Below are 19,466 nucleotides of genomic sequence, written 5' to 3'. Positions count from 1 at the left end.
TTTTTTAAATTTTTTAAAAATATAAAAAAAGTAGGTTTTGTAATTTCATTTCCGTGCACAAGAGTGTAGTCCTCATGATAAACCTTCTTTTGGGTTGCGGAATTGTGCTTAAAGCAAACGCATGCATATGCACATCCTGGAAGCTACAGGTCCCAGCACCCTTAAACTACAGTTCTCAGCTCCCTTGGCACACTGCGCTTTCCAGAGCCCCGAAGAAACTACAGTTCCCGACGCCCTTAACAAACTGTAGAGATCTGCATGGATCTGGATCTGATTGTTTACTCTTTACGGTTGAAGGGAATCACATGGAGGCCACTTTTACGTGTTCTCTAGCATTTGTGTCCTTGTTCCCTTTAGCTTGTTCCTCTTCTGGATTTCTTTCCTATGTGTACTCATAGATGTACATTTTTGGTCAGCTCTTTCATTTCTCTGGAGGAGTGTTTATTGGTAGTGCCTTGAATAAATAGACAAATTTGGGATTTTTACTTTTAATCATTTTTTCATGTTATAGGATATCATCAATAGACATGGACATGCTCCAGCTTGACAATATCCTTCTTCAACTGTGGTGCCCAGAACTGGACACAGTATTTCAGGTGTGGTCTGACCAACCAGAATAGTGTGGTAGCATTCCTTCGCTTGATCTAGACACTATACTCCTACTGATGCAGCCCAGAATTGCATTGGCGTTCTTAGCTGCCACATCACACTGTTGACTCGTGTTCAGCTTGTGGTCGACTAAGACTCCCAGATCCCTTTCACAGGTACTGCTGTCAAGCCAAGTGTCCGCCACCTGTGCATTTCATTTTTTCTATCCAGGTGTAGTACCTTACATGTCTCCCTACTGAACTCCTTATTGTTGTTTTGGCCCAGCTCTCTAGGCTATTCAGGTCATTTTGAATTCTGACCCTGCCCTCTGGTGTATTAGCAACCCCTCCCAGTTTGCAGTCATTTGCAAATTTGATTAGCATGCCCTCTATTCCATCATCCAAATCATTTATAAAAGTATTGAATAGCACCAGGCCCAGGGCAGAACCTTGTGGAACCCCAATAGTCATTTTTTTCCAGGATGAAGATGAGCCACTGATGAGCCCTCTTGGGTTCAGCCCGTCAACCAGTTACAAATCCACCTAACAGTAGCTTTGTCTAGCCCACATTTTACTAGCTTTTTTGCAATAATATCATGGGGGACCTTTTCAAAGGCCTTACTGCAGTCAAGGTAAGCTGGTACAAGGGAAAGCAGGATTGTAATTACCGTAAAAATTACTGATCACTTTGGATCAGCAGTCTCAACGCTATGTGGGGAGAGCCACGTGTTCCTTTGGAAGGCAGGTGGAATACAGTGCGATATACGGGCAGCTGTTTTAAAAGATGTAACTGTAACTTAAAATCCAGTATCAGGAAAAAGTAAAAATAGATGGTCCCTGTGTGGATAGTCACGTCTGCATGATGGGGCCACCTCCAGTGACCATGTGGCCTGATATAAGAGGGTTCTGAAAGTAGACTGATTGAGAATGACACACACATAGCTTTTGCTCTTCCATTAACTGGGTGAGCTGAAGCAAATTCTTGCCTCCCTTTGGGCTTAGCAATACTTCCTACAGCATTCTTGTTGAAGGGCATTGGAGAGTTAGGTGAGGGTCACTTTTCTGTTTTTCCACCAAATCCCCAGACAAGAATGCTACAGCATCAGCCCCAAACACTCAGTCTCATAACAAAAAATACTCAACGGAGTTAGGGCTGAGGGTAGGGGAGGTACAATCATGATCTTTCCAGTCCTCTAGAAGCTGACCCTTTTGGTCATTTTGATCATGGAGCCAAATATCTCTTCCCAAGTTTTAAGAGTCTAAACAAGTAAAGAACAAGCTTGCCCTTTACCTGCAAAAGCCCTGAAATTCAGCCCATTGGGCAACTGATCATGGGGCTGGGAGGAGGGAGGTAAGGACTAGCACATTCTCTGCCCTCCACCTCCAACAGCTACACCTAAAAGTTTCATGACGGAAATTCTGAACAGAAACACTCTGCAGGTTCAGCCCCCAACAAAAACTGCTCTATGGTCTCTGTGTTGGGAAATGGGAACAGATCTCGCTCATCACCAACCTTCCCTCCACAAATCAGTATCACTATGAGGCTGAACTGAACAGCTTGCTCCAGAGTTTTAAGAGATACTTTTCTGTGGGGTAGTGGTTAAGAGCGGTGGACTCTAATCTGGTGAGCTGGGTTCGCTTCCCCGCTCCTCCACATGCAGCTGCTGGGTGACCTTGGGCCAGTCACACTTCTCTCTGAACCCTCTCAGCCCCACCTACCTGAAAAGGTGTCTGTTGTGGGAGTGGAAGGGAAAGGAGATTTTTAGCCACTTTGAGACTCCTTCAAGTAGAGAAAAGCAGGATATAAAAACCAACTCCATTAATAAGAATTCTATGGAGAAGGACCATCCCTGCCATGATGATGAAAACTATATGTTTGGATTTTGCTGTATTATACCAACCTGTGGAATATGACAGTTCGCAGTTTCAAAATCTATTTGGCCACAGTGGATTGACAGTCTGGACACACGAAAACCTCTGGAAGATCTTTTGAATCAATGCCTATGTGAAAGCAGTGGTACCAGTCCTTGCAGTTTCCTTCACAGTAAACCACAGTTAGGTCATCACTGAGCATGGAAGTTAAAATCCCCTAGGACAACCAAACTAGGTATCTCCAGGAGAACATCCGCCATGAACTGAAGCAGCTTGGGCAGGGAATCCTTGGTGCAGCGGGGAGGTCAGTACACCAAAAGGAATCCTATACTGCCCCTATTGCCCAACCTCCAGAACATGCACTCAGAGAATTGGGTTTTCCCAGTAGGACGCCTGATGCAAGCTAGTGACTTCCTAAAAATCACTGCAACCCCCCCCCCCCCCGCCCACATGACCTGGGTTGCTGTGTGTAAGAGAAACCTGGTGGACAAGCAACAGCAAGGACAGGCCCATCTGCTTCATCCAACCAAGTCTCTGTTACACATACCAGGACAAGTCATCCATCCACGATCAAGTCATGGATGGCAGTGGTCTTATGAATCACTGACCTAGCATTGCACAGCAACACCTTCAGGTCATGTGAGTTTCCCTTCTTGAGCACAAATATAACATTGAATTACAATGGTAAAAAATAACTCAGCAAGCTGACATTTATAAAGAGTTAAACAAAGGTTAGTGTACTAAATATTATTTCCAATTCTAGGTAGTTTGCTATTGGAGAAATACCATATATGATTATAAAAATCTAAAGCAAGAATTATTTGAAAATATGATTTCATTTCTAGATCAGACGGACAAGATTTCTTCTACTATATATTTCTTTCTTTATCATATACACTCAAAGCTTCTATTTTTAAACAGGAAATATTTTTGTAACTAAGGTCTCTTATACAAATCCATACAGATGTTCATTTTCTTACAGTTCTGTTAAGTTGTATACAAATTATAAAGATGAGTCAATTATTTACTAAATTGGCGAGTTTTGCCATTACTGCATATTCTGATAGTTTCTCTTTCCATGCATCTATTTCAGGACATATGTCTGATTTCCATATGTTAGCCAACACCACTCTAACTGCTATGGTCATATAAGTAAATAGTTCCACTGACAATTTCACAATACAGTAGATGAAGGAGTCATTCCCAACAGCATAGTTTTGGGGTCCAATGCAAATTTAGGTGGGTTTTTTTACATTTTTTCATTTCAAAATGAACTTTCCTCCAAAACTTTTTGGTCTTTTCACAAGTGCACCATAAATGGAAGAAGATTCCTTAAGGTCTATCACATTTCCAGCAATGTCCATTCATTGCATTATTCATCTTCTGTATATTTTTCAAAGTTATATACCATTGAAAGAACATTTTTGTACAGTCATACCTCATGTTACGGCCGCTTCAGGTTACGTGTTTTTGGGTTGCGGACCGCGGGAAACCTGGAGGTACTGGAACGGGTTACTTCCGGGTTTCGCCACTCGCACAGGTGCAGAAGCGCCAAATTGCTCCTGTGCCTGTGCAGGCGTGGCGCTTCAGGATGCGAACGCTGTGGGTTGCGGACGTGCCTCTGTCACGGGTTATGTCTGCAACCCAAGGTTCCACTGTACCAATTTTGTTTTAGGGCTTAAAGGTAAAGGTAAAGGTACCCCTGCCCGTACGGGCCAGTCTTGACAGACTCTGGGGTTGTGCGCCCATCTCACTTAAGAAGCCAGGGGCCAGCGCTGTCCGGAGACACTTCCGGGTCACGTGGCCAGCGTGACATCGCTGCTCTGGCGAGCCAGAGCCGCACACGGAAACGCCGTTTACCTTCCCGCTGGTAAGCGGTCCCTATTTATCTACTTGCACCCGGAGGTGCTTTCGAACTGCTAGGTTGGCAGGCGCTGGGACCGAGCAGCGGGAGCGCACCCCGCCGCAGGGATTCGAACCGCCGACCTTTCGATCGGCAAGTCCTAGGCGCTGAGGCTTTAACCCACAGCAGTAAATGTTATTCCTTTATTCATAATTGTTCTCATTGTTCCACTGTAAACTGCTCTTAAAATTTTTGCAACCATTTTGTCATATAAGGTTTTACTTGTTCGGGCTCAGTGTCATATTTGAGTAATAGTTTATAAATTTTACCCAAAAGGTAGAACTCTGTTATGATGGACTTAAATTCTGTCTTTTCACTGATTTAAATGTTTGCCATACAGTCTTTCTTGAATCTGGATATCAGTTGACAGTATGTAAGCAGTTTCATATTTTTTCTCCTCTTTAATACTTTGGCATGTATTTGACCTGTTCTTGAAGATGAACCATATATTGGTACAATATATAGTTATATATTCTCCTATCGGCTCTAATAATAATGTTCCAGTGCAGGTAAGGGCATTTTTGTGATTTTTGTAGTGCAACTCATGATTTTTGTGGTGCAGGCTGTGCCCCTGGCTATGATGTGTGATTTGACGGTGAGTTTGGGGAGCCCCAATGTGAAAAGAGTGAGGATCCATGAGGATCCGTGCTTCAAAACCACGTTTTTGAGCCATGGAGTGGCCAGGAAACCGTGGATCCGAGGTTTTTTTGTGGTGCAGGTTGTGACCCTGGGCATAATGTGTGATTTGATAGTGAGTTTGGATTGGCCCAATGGAAAAAGCGTGAGGATCCATGAGGATCCATGCTTCAAAACCACGTTTTTGGGCCAAGGTATGACCAGGAAGCCGTGGATCTGAGTTTTTTGTGGTGGTGATCTGATGGTGACTTTGGGCTGATCTAATGCAAAAATCATGAGGATTCATCAGGATGCGTGTTTTTTAACCATGTTTTTGCTCCATTTCGGCAGCACAAAACAATGGATGCATGATTTCTTTGGTTCTGCTTACAGACTAAAAAGTGGTCTACAGTATCATGGTGTTTTTATTTTGTTTCACTATAAAAATCATATGAATTCATGAGGATCCATGCCTCGGATCAATGTTTTTGTGGTGCTGCATCCACGTTTTTGATAGTCCAGTCTGTAGGCGTGACTTCCAGGTGTGATTTGACACTGCATTTGTTGGAGTTATTTTTTTAAAAGTGGAGGATCCATGAGGATCCATGTAGATCCACCTTTAACCCAGACCCAAGTGCTCATTATCAAGAACTGAATCCTACACAGGAGTAGACCCACCAGTTAGGCTTTAGTGGGTTTGCTCTGGAGGAGGCTCTGAAAAACGGGACGAGAGCGTGCATTAAGACCGGCCAAGATCATGCGAACAGAGTCAATATTTTAATTAATATTGGTTTATTAATTGGTTTATTAATTACAAGCAAACAGCAAAGAACCTGCACAAACAATGCTAACACCAAACCCTACGTATAGTAAGTAAAATAGAAAAATCGCCACCCGACCCCACCCCCACCCATCGTTACCCCCCTCCACCTATTTCCCCTATTCTTCCTAATGTCTCAACAAATGAAAATGATTTATAAAATTGTTACATGGGGGAAAAAACATGAGAGAGAGACATTGCACACTTTTGTAAATCAACAAAATCATTAATAAATAAATAACTACTAGTCATAAAAAGGGCCTCCTCACCTGAAGGACATCAAAGCCCACCTGAAGTCCCAAAACAAAACTATCAGATCCTGATCCACACAGATCAATCCGTGTATGGAGCGATCTGCGTTGATAGTTTGATAGTTTACGACTCCCTGTTGTAGGGTATAACATGTATAATAGTATGTTTTGGGACTTCAGGTGGACTTTGATGTCCTTCAGGTGAGCTTTGGGGCGTACGGCTTTCCTCCATCTCTACTGCGCAGGATTCCTTGGGAATGACAAGATCACTTGCACAGCTTTCCTCCATCTCCACTGTGGAGGATTTCTCTTGAATTACTAGATCCAGCAAAGAACCACACTTCAAACAAGTAGTTTGACTCTGGCTTTTCATCCCACTTCCTGGGGTAATCACCACTACAGTTTCTATTAGAGATGTATCTGTTGTGGAGGTCCTGATGCAACATCTCTCCATCCCAACCAATGCTGCACTCAGCAGCTGGAAACCCGCAGCGATATAGCCTAGATAAATAGAAGGTCCAATATGCTGCTCGCTGGGAATTTGAGGCAATTCAAAAGTTTCAGGGAAGTCAATTTCCCCATTTTGTAAGACAGCAGACATGTTCCATACCACAGAAATCAGGACGAGTATCCCTGCAACTAAGTTCAGCAGAGCTCCAAGCCTAAAAAAGCGAAAGAGAAAATCCTTATGTTTTCTGGGCTTGAACACATTGTACAAGGTAAATGAAATTAATCCTAGGGCCACTGAATTCATAATGGAAGCTAATGCCATTAAATTCTGTGCAATAAAAATTTCCCTCGGGAGGGTTGGATGTTGCTCATTGAGATCTTCGCAATGCCAAAAAGAGTTGCCGTCGTTAGAAGGGTCTTTCCAAAAGCAGACCTGCCAGATTCCAACCCAGATGTTTCCAGAGCCAATGCCCTTGATGTTTTCCACACGCCACACTCTCCAGTTGACACTGAGTGTTGACACAATGCACATCGGCAAGGCCAAAATATCCACCAGGAATGCAGTTATCTGGAGGCTGGAAACTAAGCTCAGCCACCGGACTGCCAGGGAGCCTTCTTTCACCCGCATGGGGGGTTTGGAGAGGAGGGGACCAGGGGAGACATTGGCAGACATCCTGGAAACAAAAGAGAAGACAACATGCAGTGAGAGAGGGAATAACAAGCATGTCTAGTCATTGAAGGACATCCTCCCTCCTGCATTCTTCCTTCCATGCACCGAAAGAAGCAGCAAAAGAAAGAGTTCCCCTGCTCTCTCCCACCCCCTGGTTAGGTAGAGACATCTGATCCAGAGAAGCCGCAACTCAGACTTTCTTCCAGCACACTGCTACTGATTTAATCTACTGTTGCATTGTTCCTGTGAAAATGGCCAGAACCTCAGCAACCTGTTGTGGATGGGAAGCTGCTCACAATTTCGCTGTTTTGTGAGTTAAGCCACAGAGCCTAGGACTTGCCGATCAGAAGGTTGGCGGTTCGAATCCCCGCGACAGGGTGAGCTCCCATTGCTCGGTCCCTGCTCCTGCCAACCTAGCAGTTCGAAAGCACTTCAAAGTGCAAGTAGATAAATAGGTACCGCTCCGGCGGGAAGGCAAACGGCGTTTCTGTGCGCTGCTCTGGTTCGCCAGAAGCGGCTTAATAATGACCCGGATGCTGTATGCCGGCTCCCTCGGCCAATAAAGCGAGATGAGCGCCGCAACCCCAGAGTCGGTCACAACTGGACCTAATGGTCAGGGGTCCCTTTACCTTTACTGCACCTATCTTTTTCCACTGAGCATAAACACAGCTGATGGCATAGCGAGGAATGTTTAATCCATAAACTTACATGAAATGCCTTCCTCAGCCGGAGTCTAGCGTGCCAGGAACAAAGCAGGTATTTGCCACTGAGCTGACGTTCGCCTGAGCAGCCGGCCAGCCACAGGAGCAACTGCTCTGCAGAATTCTTAGGTCAGTTACAGTTACAGTTAGAATCCTGACAACAACACAAATCAAAACTCCAGGGTACTGGTCATTTGAAACATCAGGAAAGTGGAAAATGGGAGGGAACTCGGTTCCCTTCTTTCCCAATGCAGAGTGTCTTTTCCAGGACACTGTGCAGTTAAAACGCGTTCTTCCTGAAGTCAGATTCAGAGCAGTTCCAGCAGTAAAAATGGTGATAAAGTATGTGTATCTCAGTACAGATTTGTTTGATGGGCCTGAATGCATTTCATAAAGGATCTCCATGTACAATAAAGGCTAATAGCATGAGGCCCTGAACCATAAGAATTGCCGTGGCAAAATTATTGAAGACTCCTTACAAACCTCTCATTCTTCTTCCCCATCACATCTTGTTTGGACATTATGGTAAGGGAGAAGATCTTAGCTCTTTTCCTTTGCACTGGGACCACATGGAATTTGTGCCATGGGACCCCATCACTCACACCAATACAGGCAATACCATTTTCAGAACCTAGGTGCCCATGATTTAAAATCACTTTCCTAAGACACTTCCGTCAAAATATTTGTGCTGCTTTCTTTCCTTTCCTTTCTGTGTTGATGCTCCGAATGTGAGCTGCTCAGCTGCATGCAGTTTCCACTGAAGTGTGTGTGTGTGTGTGTGTGTGTGTGTGATTTCACCTGAAATAACTTTGGGAGCCAGCCTTTAAAAATCTAAAGTAGATATCAAATTCAGAGGAATTAAAAGCTGTCATCTTTTTGACTATTTTAAACACCTTAGAGCATACACAAATGTTAATGTTTGAAGGAAGGCAGCGAATGGAGTATTCGAGCCATCCATTCATTTCAGGAGTTGTGACCCTGATAAGATGAAGCACTTTCACATCGCATGGCAGTGTGCAGTGCTTTTAAAAAGGTAAAGGTAAAGGACCCCTGACAGTTAAGTCCAGTCACGGCTCTGGGGTTGCGGCACTCATCTGGCTTTACTGGCCGAGGGAGCTGACGTTGGTCCGCAGACAGTTTTTCCGGGTCATGTGGCCAGCATGACTAAGCCACTTCTGGTGAAACCAGAACAGCACACAGAAACGCCGTTTACCGTCCCTCCAGAGCGGTACCTATTTATCTACTCGCACTTTGACGTGGTTTGGAACTGCTAGGTTGGCAGGAGCTGGGACCGAGCAACGGGAGCTCACCCCGTCAAATACGCAAGTCCAGTTCTGTATCTGCATGACATCATCCACACCCAAATGCTCTCCCGTTCTGTTTCCCCCACTTAATCCGGATACACCATCTCCACTGAAAACTCTGCTCAGTGACACCCATCCAATAGAAAAGTGCTGACCGTCTTCATGCAGATACACTTCCGTGCAGGGGTTTAGCCAACAAGTTCTTCCCGAGTGCAGGTTTGTTTTCAGGGGCTCTTTGCTTTTCCCTGCCTCCCCTTTCATCCTCACCTGAGGAGATCTTGGCCATTCTCTTGGCAGGGACCTCCGTTCTCAGGCCGGATTTCTGTTTTCCTTCATTCCTCCTTCTCTCCATCTGGTTCACTGAGCAAATAAGAGAGAGGAGGTTGCATGCAAGTCAAGGTGTGCAATGGATCTTCAGGGCATTTGGGAGGAAGAAAAGGTTCAGGAACAAGCGACGCAGCAGCCCCCCAAGCGTAAACACACATTTGGACATCTCGCTTATGAGATCCCCCCCCCCGCCGCCTTTTAGGATATAAATGCAGAACATCCTGTGCTCCTATTGATATACAAAGTGGGGTATTTCATATGATAAGAACAGAAGAAGCTGCCTTATACGGAGCCAGACCAATTCTGAGAAAGTGCTACATGGGCCAGTCCACCAATTGGCTACCAATGAGAACAAAGCAAAACACAAAATGGCTGCCATGGTGGATGGCAAAAAATGGCTGCCATATGGTGTGGTATGAATAAATTTGCCTGGCTGTGAGTGTGGAGGCCACTCCCTACAAAGCCCTTTTCACCTGGCCTAGGCCTAGACTCACTAGCCCTGCAAAAGAGGCTCCCCTTGAGGCCGGAGGAACATCGCCTGGCTGTGGGGCATGATTCAAAACTTGTGTGGGATAAGGCTGGTGGTATTCAGTGGGAAGCAGCAAACGCAGTATTCCGAAAGGCAATGAGGTTTTGCTGCGCATGCTCTATACTGCTACATGAATTGTGCAAATAGGCAGCAGAGTAGGGTGCCAGGTCCCCCCCTCTGCCACAGGCCCTTCATCTGCTGTATTTTTCTTTGGGTAATATTCCAAATCTCCTGGCTCCTCCTTCTCTGCAGAACGTAAGGGAGCAGCACCAAGTTCTCCGTCACCCTCCCAGATCTCCACCCTTTTAGTTCTTGGGAATCCTGGCTTTGTGATTAGAAAATTTCCCCAAGAACAAAAACAGTTACAGTGGCCTCAGATGCTCCTTTGAAGCAGTAATTTGGAAGATCCTAACATCTTCTCTGCACGTCACTCTAGGCAGCTGTAGGCGGTTTCTGCAGCAGAATTCTCCACAGAGTGCACAACTGGAGAAGTGCCTTTGTAACTCTTTTGAGTTTTCAGGATGCCAGGAACGATTTGCACAGTTAACCCAAAAGATGAGCAAGAGATGCATGTGCAGGATCAGAACAAAGGTTTGTCCTGGAATATCAGTTCTGGGAGGGGGGAAGAGCTAAGTGCCTTCATGCGCTGCCCGGAAGCTTCCTTGAATCATCCGTCCGGTTTTTGTGGACATCAGTGCCTTGGACTAGAATGGGCTATCGGTCTGTTTGCATGATCTTAAGCAATTGTGAGGTTGGGTAACTCGCAATCTGAACAGCAGTGCCTTTTCCTAGAAAGTCAAACATATTTTCTGTTTCTGTGAGATTAAGCTTTACTTAGAATAAGATACATTCTCCGCAAATCGCAGTCTTCCTCTGTCCTCATCTGCCACAGTCCACAAAACTCTGGGTGTCTTTTTCTGTCGACCTTGTGCTTTCCAAACATTGGAGAAATATTGGAGAAATATTGGAGAAATACCATATATTTATATAGATTTCTTCTACTATATATTACTTCCGGGTTTCACCACTCGCACATGCGCAGAAGCGCCAAATTGCGCCTGTGCAGGCGTGGCGCTTCAGGATGTGAACGCTGTGGATTGCGGACGTGCCTCAGACACGGGTTATGTCTGCAACCCGAGGTTCCACTGTACCAATTTTGTTTTAGGGCTTAACTTGCAGTAAATGTTATTCCTTTATTCATAATTGTTCTCATTGTTCCACTGTAAACTGCTCTTAAAATTTTTGCATCCATTTTGTCATATAAGGTTTTGCTTGTTCGGGCTCAGTGTCATATTTGAGTAATTTTACCCAAAAGGTAGAACTCTGTTATGATGGACTTAAATTCTGTCTTTTCACTGATTTAAATGTTTGCCATACAGTCTTTCTTGAATCTGGATATTAGTTGACAGTATGTAAGCAGTTTCATATTTTTTCTCCTCTTTAATACTTTGGCATGTATTTGATCTGTTCTTGAAGATGAACCATATATTGGTACAATATATAGTCATATATTCTCCTATCGGCTCTAATAATAATGTTCCAGTGGTGACATTAACAGTGCAGGTAAGGGCATTTTTGTGATTTTTGTAGTGCAACTCATGATTTTTGTGGTGCAGGGTGTGCCCCTGGCTATGATGTGTGATTTGACGGTGAGTTTGGGGAGCCCCAATGTGAAAAGAGTGAGGATCCATGAGGATCCGTGCTTCAAAACCACGTTTTTGAGCCATGGAGTGGCCAGGAAACTGTGGATCTGAGTTTTTTTTTTTTTGTGGTGCAGGCATAATGTGTGATTTGATAGTGAGTTTGGATTGCCCCAATGCAAAAAGCATGAGGATCCATGAGGATCCGTGCTTCAAAACCATGTTTTTGGGCTACGGTGTCGCCAGGAAGCCGTGGATCCGTGATTTTTGTGTTGCATGCTGTGCCCATGGCCATGATGTTTGATCTGATGGTGACTTTGTGCTGATCTAGTGCAAAAATCATGAGGATCTATGAGGATCCGTGCTTCAATACCACGTTTTTGGGCCATGGAGTAGCCAGGAAGCCGTGGAGCCAAGTTGTTTGTGGTGCAAGCTGTGACCCTAGACATGATGTGTGATTTGACGGTGAGTTTGGATTGGCCCAATGCAAAAAGCATGAGGATCCATGAGGATCCGTGCTTCAAAACCACGTTTTTGGGATACGATGTCGCCAGGAAGCCATGGATCAGTGATTTTTGTGGTGGATACTGTGCCCATGGCCATGATGTTTGATCTGATGGTGACTTTGGGCTGATCTAATGCAAAAATCATGAGGATCCATCAGGATGCGTGTTTTTTAACCATGTTTTTGCTCCATTTCGGCAGCACGAAACTGTGGATGCATGGTTTTTTTGGTTCTGCTTACAGACTAAAAAGTGGTCTGCAGTATCATGGTGTTTTTATTTTGTTTCACTATAAAAATCATATGAATTCATGAGGATCCATGCCTCGGATCCATGTTTTTGTGGTGCTGCATCCACGTTTTTGATAGTCCAGTCTGTAGGCATGCCTTCCAGGTGTGAGTTGACACTGCATTTGTTGGAGTTATTTTTTAAAAAGTGGAGGATCCATGAGGATCCGTGTAGATCCACCTTTAACCCAGACCCAAGTGCACAATTATCAAGAACAGAATCCTACACAGGAGTAGACCCACCAGTTAGGCTTTAGTGGGTCTGCTCTGGAGGAGGCTCTGAAAAACGGGACGAGAGCGTGCATTAAGACCGGCCAAGATCATGCGAACAGAGTCAATATTTTAATTAATATTGGTTTATTAATTGGTTTATTAATTACAAGCAAACAGCAAAGAACCTGCAAAAACAATGCTAACACCAAACCCTACGTATAGTAAGTAAAATAGAAAAATCGCCACCCGACCCCACCCCCACCCATCGTTACCCCCCTCCACCTCTTTCCCCTATTCTTCCTAATGTCTCAACAAATGAAAATGATTTGTAAAAATGTTACATGGGGGGAGAAAACATGAGAGAGAGACATTGCACACTTTTGTAAATCAACAAAATCATTAATAAATAAATAAATAAATAAATAAATAAATAACTACTAGTCATAAAAAGGGCCTCCTCACCTGAAGGACATCAAAGCCCACCTGAAGTCCCAAAACAAAACTATCAGATCCTGATCCACGCAGATCCATCCGTGTATGGAGCGATCTGCGTTGATCTGGGTCTGATAGTTTATGACTCCCTGTTGTAGGGGATAACATGTATAATAGTATGTTTTGGGACTTCAGGTGGACTATGATGTCCTTCAGGTGAGCTTTGGGGCGTACGGCTTTCCTCCATCTCTACTGCGCAGGATTCCTTGGGAATGACAAGATCACTTGCACAGCTTTCCTCCATCTCCACTGTGGAGGATTTCTCTTGAATTACTAGATCCAGCAAAGAACCACACTTCAAACAAGTAGTTTGACTCTGGCTTTTCATCCCACTTCCTGGGGTAATCACCACTACAGTTTCTATTAGAGATGTATCTGTTGTGGTGGTCCTGATGCAACATCTCTCCATCCCAACCAATGCTGCACTCAGCAGCTGGAAACCCGCAGCGATATAGCCTAGATAAATAGAAGGTCCAATATGCTGCTCGCTGGGAATTTGAGGCAATTCAAAAGTTTCGGGGAAGTCAATTTCCCCATTTTGTAAGACAGCAGACATGTTCCATACCACAGAAATCAGGACGAGTATTCCTGCAGATAAGTTCAGCAGAGCTCCAAGCCCAAAAAAGGTTAAGAGAAAATCCTTGTGTTTTCCGGGCTCGAGCACATTGGAAAGAGCAAATGACTGTAATACAAGGGCTGCTGAATTCATAACGGCAGCTAAGACCATTAAGTCCTGAGCAATAAAAATTTCCCTCGGGAGGGTTGGATATTGCTCACTGAGATCTTCACAATGGTAATAAGAGTTGCCGTCGTTAGAAGGGTCTTTCCAAAAGCAGGCATCCCAGATTCCAATCCAGATGTTTCCAGAGCCGATTCCCTTGACGTTTTCCACACGCCACACTCTCCAGTTGACACTGAGTGTGGATGCAATGCACATCGGCAAGGCCAAAATATCCATTAGGAATGCGGATAATTGGAGGCAGGACACTAATCTCAGCCACCTGACCACCAGGGAGCCTTCTTTCACCCGCATGGGGGGTTTGGCCAGGAGGGGACCCAGGAAGACATTGGCAGACATCCTGGAAACAAAAGAGAAGACAACATGCAGTGAGAGAGGGAATAACAAGCATGTCTAGTCATTGAAGGACATCCTCCCTCCTGCATTCTTCCTTCCATGCACCGAAAGAAGCCGCAAAAGAAAGAGTTCCCCTGCTCTCTCCCACCCCCTGGTTAGGTAGAGACATCTGATCCAGAGAAGCCGCAACTCAGACTTTCTTCCAGCACACTGCTACTGATTTAATCTACTCTTGCATTGTTCCTGTGAAAATGGCCAGAACCTCAGCAACCTGTTGTGGATGGGAAGCTGCTCATGATTTTGCTGTTTTGTGGGTTAAGCCACAGAGCCTAGGACTTGCCGATCAGAAGGTTGGTGGTTCGAATCCCCGTGACAGGGTGAGCTCCCATTGCTCGGTCCTTGCTCCTGCCAACCTAGCAGTTCGAAAGCACTTCAAAGTGCAAGTAGATAAATAGGTACCGCTCCGGCGGGAAGGCAAACGGCGTTTCTGTGCGCTGCTCTGGTTCGCGAGAAGCGGCTTAGTCCTGCTGGCCACATGACCCGGAAGTTGTATGCCGGCTCCCTCGGCCAATAAAGCGAGATGAGCGCCGCAATCCCAGAGTCGGTCACGACTGGACCTAATGGTCAGGGGTCCCTTTACCTTTACTGCAACTATCCTTTCCCACTGAGCATAAACACACCTGACGGCATAGTGAGGAATGTTTAATCCATAAACTTACGTGAAATGCCTTCCTCAGCTAGAGACTAGCGTGCCAGGAACAGAGCAGGTATTTGCTAGGTGCTCCTGAGCCTCAAGAAGACTGAGCTGTTGGCCACTGAGCTGACATTCGCCTGAGCAGCCGGCCAGCCACAGCAGCAACTGCTCTGCAGAATTCTTAGGTCAGTTACAGTCCAGTTAGAATCCTGACAACACCACAAATCATAACTCCAGGGTACTGGTCATTTGGAACATCAGGAAAGTGGAAAATGGGAGGGAACTCAGTTCCCTTCTTTCCCAAAACAGAGTGCCTTTTCCAGGACACTGTGCAGTTAAAACACGTTCTTCCAGAAGTCAGATTCAGAGCAGTTCCAGCAGTAAAAATGGTGATACTGTATGTGTATCTCAGCACAGATTTGTTTGATGGGCCTGAATGCATTTCATAAAGGATCTCCATGTACAAGAAAGGCTAATAGCATGAGGCCCTGAACCATAAGAATTTCCTTGGCAAAAATATTGAAGACTCCTTACAAACCTCTCATTCTTCTTCCCCATCACATCTTGTTTGGATATTATAGTAAGGGAGAAGATCTTAGCTCTTTTCCTTTGCACTGGGACGACATGGTACCATATCGCAGCATCTATTAACAGCCCCCCCCCCCCAAAAAAATCTCTGAGAATTCCAAAGAGCTCAATATGGTTTCCAGAACCCTAAGAAAGCTGCAGTTCCCAGCACCTTTAACAAACTACAGTTTCCAGGATTCTTGGTGTACGGTACGGCTACCGGCGTTGCAAAGCCAAGTTCACAGTCCTAAAAAGAAAGCTGGTTTATGCAGGAATATAGGTCCCCAATTAAGGGCTGCTCCAAGCAGGAAGATGGAGAGGCAGTGTGGCCTATTGGTTTGACTGCCAAACAAGGACCTGGGAGGCACCGGGGTTCAAATCCCCCACTCGGCTATGAAGCCACATCTAAAAGAGCATAGAAATAAACAAGAACACAGAAATAAAGAAGACCACGAAATGATACAAGCATGTCCCCCCGCTTTGCAGCCTCCTTTGAACAGATGTGAGGAGGCTCGGTGTGCCATCCTGCCAAGGGCCAGGCAGCTGGCTTAAATTCTGCTCAGCTGGGCGGGATTTCAGGCAAACCCCACCCTGATTCAAAAGCAGGTTTGTCTGGATCTCTCTCCTAAACAGTCCCCCTTCTTCGTTTTAGCAGGGAATCCAGTCTCATTCAGGCAGGGGGCTGCCTTGAATTTCCTGCTGAAACCCCCAAGTTGTCCAACTCTATTTTAGCTGAAATCCCATCTTGATTGAGGAAGGGGGTTTGCATTAGAAGTGGGACGGGCGGGGAGGGGGAATAGTTTCTAGCAGCAGTACCTCCCCAGGTGTTTTGAGGACCTATTACTAATTGATTTTCTATACAAACCTTTTGCAAACAGATCTTTTTTTAAAAAAGAAACACTGTAAGCCACACATTTCCTGTGAATTACCCTCCATGACCATTGGAGTGGCCAGGAAGCCGTGGAGCCAAGTTGTTTGTGGTGCAAGCTGTGACCCTAGACATGATGTGTGATTTGACGGTGAGTTTGGATTGGCTCAATGCAAAAAGCATGAGGATCCATGAGGATCCGTGCTTCAAAACCACGTTTTTGGGATACGATGTCGCCAGGAAGCCATGGATCAGTGATTTTTGTGGTGGATACTGTGCCCATGGCCATGATGTTTGATCTGATGGTGACTTTGGGCTGATCTAATGCAAAAATCATGAGGATCCATCAGGATGCGTGTTTTTTAACCATGTATTTGCTCCATTTCGGCAGCACAAACAGTGGATGCGTGGTTTTTTTGGTTCTGCTTACAGACTAAAAAGTGGTCTACAGTATCATGGTGTTTTTATTTTGTTTCACTATAAAAATCATATGAATTCATGAGGATCCATGCCTCGGATCCATGTTTTTGTGGTGCTGCATCCACGTTTTTGATAGTCCAGTCTGTAGGCGTGACTTCCAGGTGTGATTTGACACTGCATTTGTTGGAGTTATTTTTTAAAAAGTGGAGGATCCGTGTAGATCCACCTTTAACCCAGACCCAAGTGCACAATTATCAAGAACTGAATCCTACACAGGAGTAGATCCACCGGTTAGGCTTTAGTGGGTCTGCTCTGGAGGAGGCTCTGAAAAACGGGACGAGAGCGTGCATTAAGACCGGCCAAGATCATGCGAACAGAGTCAATATTTTAATTAATATTGGTTTATTAATTGGTTTATTAATTACAAGCAAACAGCAAAGAACCTGCACAAACAATGCTAACACCAAACCCTACGTATAGTAAGTAAAATAGAAAAATCGCCACCCGACCCCACCCCCACCCATCGTTACCCCCCTCCACCTATTTCCCCTCTTCTTCCTAATGTCTCAACAAATGAAAATGATTTGTAAAAATGTTACATGGGGGGAGAAAACATGAGAGAGAGACATTGCACACTTTTGTAAATCAACAAAATCATTAATAAATAAATAAATAAATAACTACTAGTCATAAAAAAGGGCCTCCTCACCTGAAGGACATCAAAGCCCACCTGAAGTCCCAAAACAAAACTATCAGATCCTGATCCACACAGATCAATCCGTGTATGGAGCGATCTGCGTTGATCTGGGTCTGATAGTTTACGACTCCCTGTTGTAGGGTATAACATGTATAATAGTATGTTTTGGGACTTCAGGTGGACTTTGATGTCCTTCAGGTGAGCTTTGGGGCGTACGGCTTTCCTCCATCTCTACTGCGCAGGATTCCTCGGGAATGACAAGATCACTTGCACAGCTTTCCTCCATCTCCACTGTGGAGGATTTCTCTTGAATTACCAGATCTAGGAAAGAACCACACTTCGAACAAGTAGTTTGACTCTGGCTTTTCACCCCACTTCCTGGGGTAATCACCACTACAGTTTCGATTAGAGATGTATCTGTTGTGGAGGTCCTGATGCAACATCTCTCCATCCCAACCAATGCTGCACTCAGCAGCTGGAAACCTGCAGCGATATAGCCTAGATAAATAGAAGGTCCAATATGCTGCTCGCTGGGAATTTGAGGCAATTCAAAAGTTTCAGGGAAGTCAATTTCCCCATTTTGTAAGACAGCAGACATGTTCCATACCACAGAAATCAGGACGAGTATCCCTGCAACTAAGTTCAGCAGAGCTCCAAGCCTAAAAAAGCGAAAGAGAAAATCCTTATGTTTTCTGGGCTTGAACACATTGTACAAGGTAAATGAAATTAATCCTAGGGCCACTGAATTCATAATGGAAGCTAATGCCATTAAATTCTGTGCAATAAAAATTTCCCTCGGGAGGGTTGGATGTTGCTCATTGAGATCTTCGCAATGCCAAAAAGAGTTGCCGTCGTTAGAAGGGTCTTTCCAAAAGCAGACCTGCCAGATTCCAACCCAGATGTTTCCAGAGCCAATCCCCTTGATGTTTTCCACACGCCACACTCTCCAGTTGACACTGAGTGTTGACACAATGCACATCGGCAAGGCCAAAATATCCACCAGGAATGCAGTTATCTGGAGGCTGGAAACTAAGCTCAGCCACCTGACTGCCAGGGAGCCTTCTTTCACCCGCATGGGGGGTTTGGAGAGGAGGGGACCAGGGGAGACATTGGCAGACATCCTGGAAACAAAAGAGAAGACAACATGCAGTGAGAGAGGGAATAACAAGCATGTCTAGTCATTGAAGGACATCCTTCCTCCTGCATTCTTCCTTCCATGCACAGAAAGAAGCATCAAAAGAAAGAGTTCCCCTGCTCTCTCCCACCCCCTGGTTAGGTAGAGACATCTGATCCAGAGAAGCCGCAACTCAGACTTTCTTCCAGCACACTGCTACTGATTTAATCTACTGTTGCATTGTTCCTGTGAAAATGGCCAGAACCTCAGCAACCTGTTGTGGATGGGAAGCTGCTCACGATTTTGCTGTTTTGTGAGTTAAACCACAGAGCCTAGGACTTGCCGATCAGAAGGTTGGCGGTTCGAATCCCCGCGACAGGGTGAACTCCCATTGCTCGGTCCCTGCTCCTGCCAACCTAGCAGTTCGAAAGCACTTCAAAGTGCAAGTAGATAAATAGGTACCGCTCCGGCGGGAAGGCAAACGGCGTTTCTGTGCGCTGCTCTGGTTCGCGAGAAGCGGCTTAGTCATGCTGGCCACATGACCCGGAAGTTGTATGCTGGCTCCCTCGGCCAATAAAGCGAGATGAGCGCCGCAACCCCAGAGTCGGTCACGACTGGACCTAATGGTCAGGGGTCCCTTTACCTTTACTGCAACTATCCTTTCCCACTGAGCATAAACACACCTGACGGCATAGTGAGGAATGTTTAATCCATAAACTTACATGAAATGCCTTCCTCAGCTAGAGACTAGCGTGCCAGGAACAGAGCAGGTATTTGCTAGGTGCTCCTGAGCCTCAAGAAGACTGAGCTGTTGGCCACTGAGCTGACATTCGCCTGAGCAGCCGGCCAGCCACAGCAGCAACTGCT

General features: G+C 45.3%; 2 protein-coding genes across 3 annotated transcripts in view; one reads left to right on the top strand and one right to left on the bottom strand.

The window, feature by feature from the left end:
• The window catches only part of LOC307210707 (claudin-34-like), a 219,286-nt gene that overhangs the window by 157,417 nt on the left and 42,403 nt on the right, over positions 1-19,466 (top strand). The window lies entirely within an intron of this gene.
• On the bottom strand, positions 12,974-14,947 carry LOC307210708 (claudin-34-like). Its single transcript, XM_079966851.1, has 2 exons — positions 14,920-14,947; positions 12,974-14,243 (listed from the first exon to the last, which is right to left on the bottom strand). Exon 2 carries the CDS (start codon positions 14,240-14,242, stop codon positions 13,244-13,246), a length of 999 nt encoding a protein of 332 aa, XP_079822977.1. The 5' UTR covers position 14,243; positions 14,920-14,947; the 3' UTR covers positions 12,974-13,243.

The sequence above is a fragment of the Podarcis cretensis genome (assembly GCF_951804945.1).
Source record: "Podarcis cretensis genome assembly, chromosome: 2".
NCBI lineage: Eukaryota > Metazoa > Chordata > Lepidosauria > Squamata > Lacertidae > Podarcis > Podarcis cretensis.
This window is presented reverse-complemented; position numbering and strand designations above follow the sequence as displayed.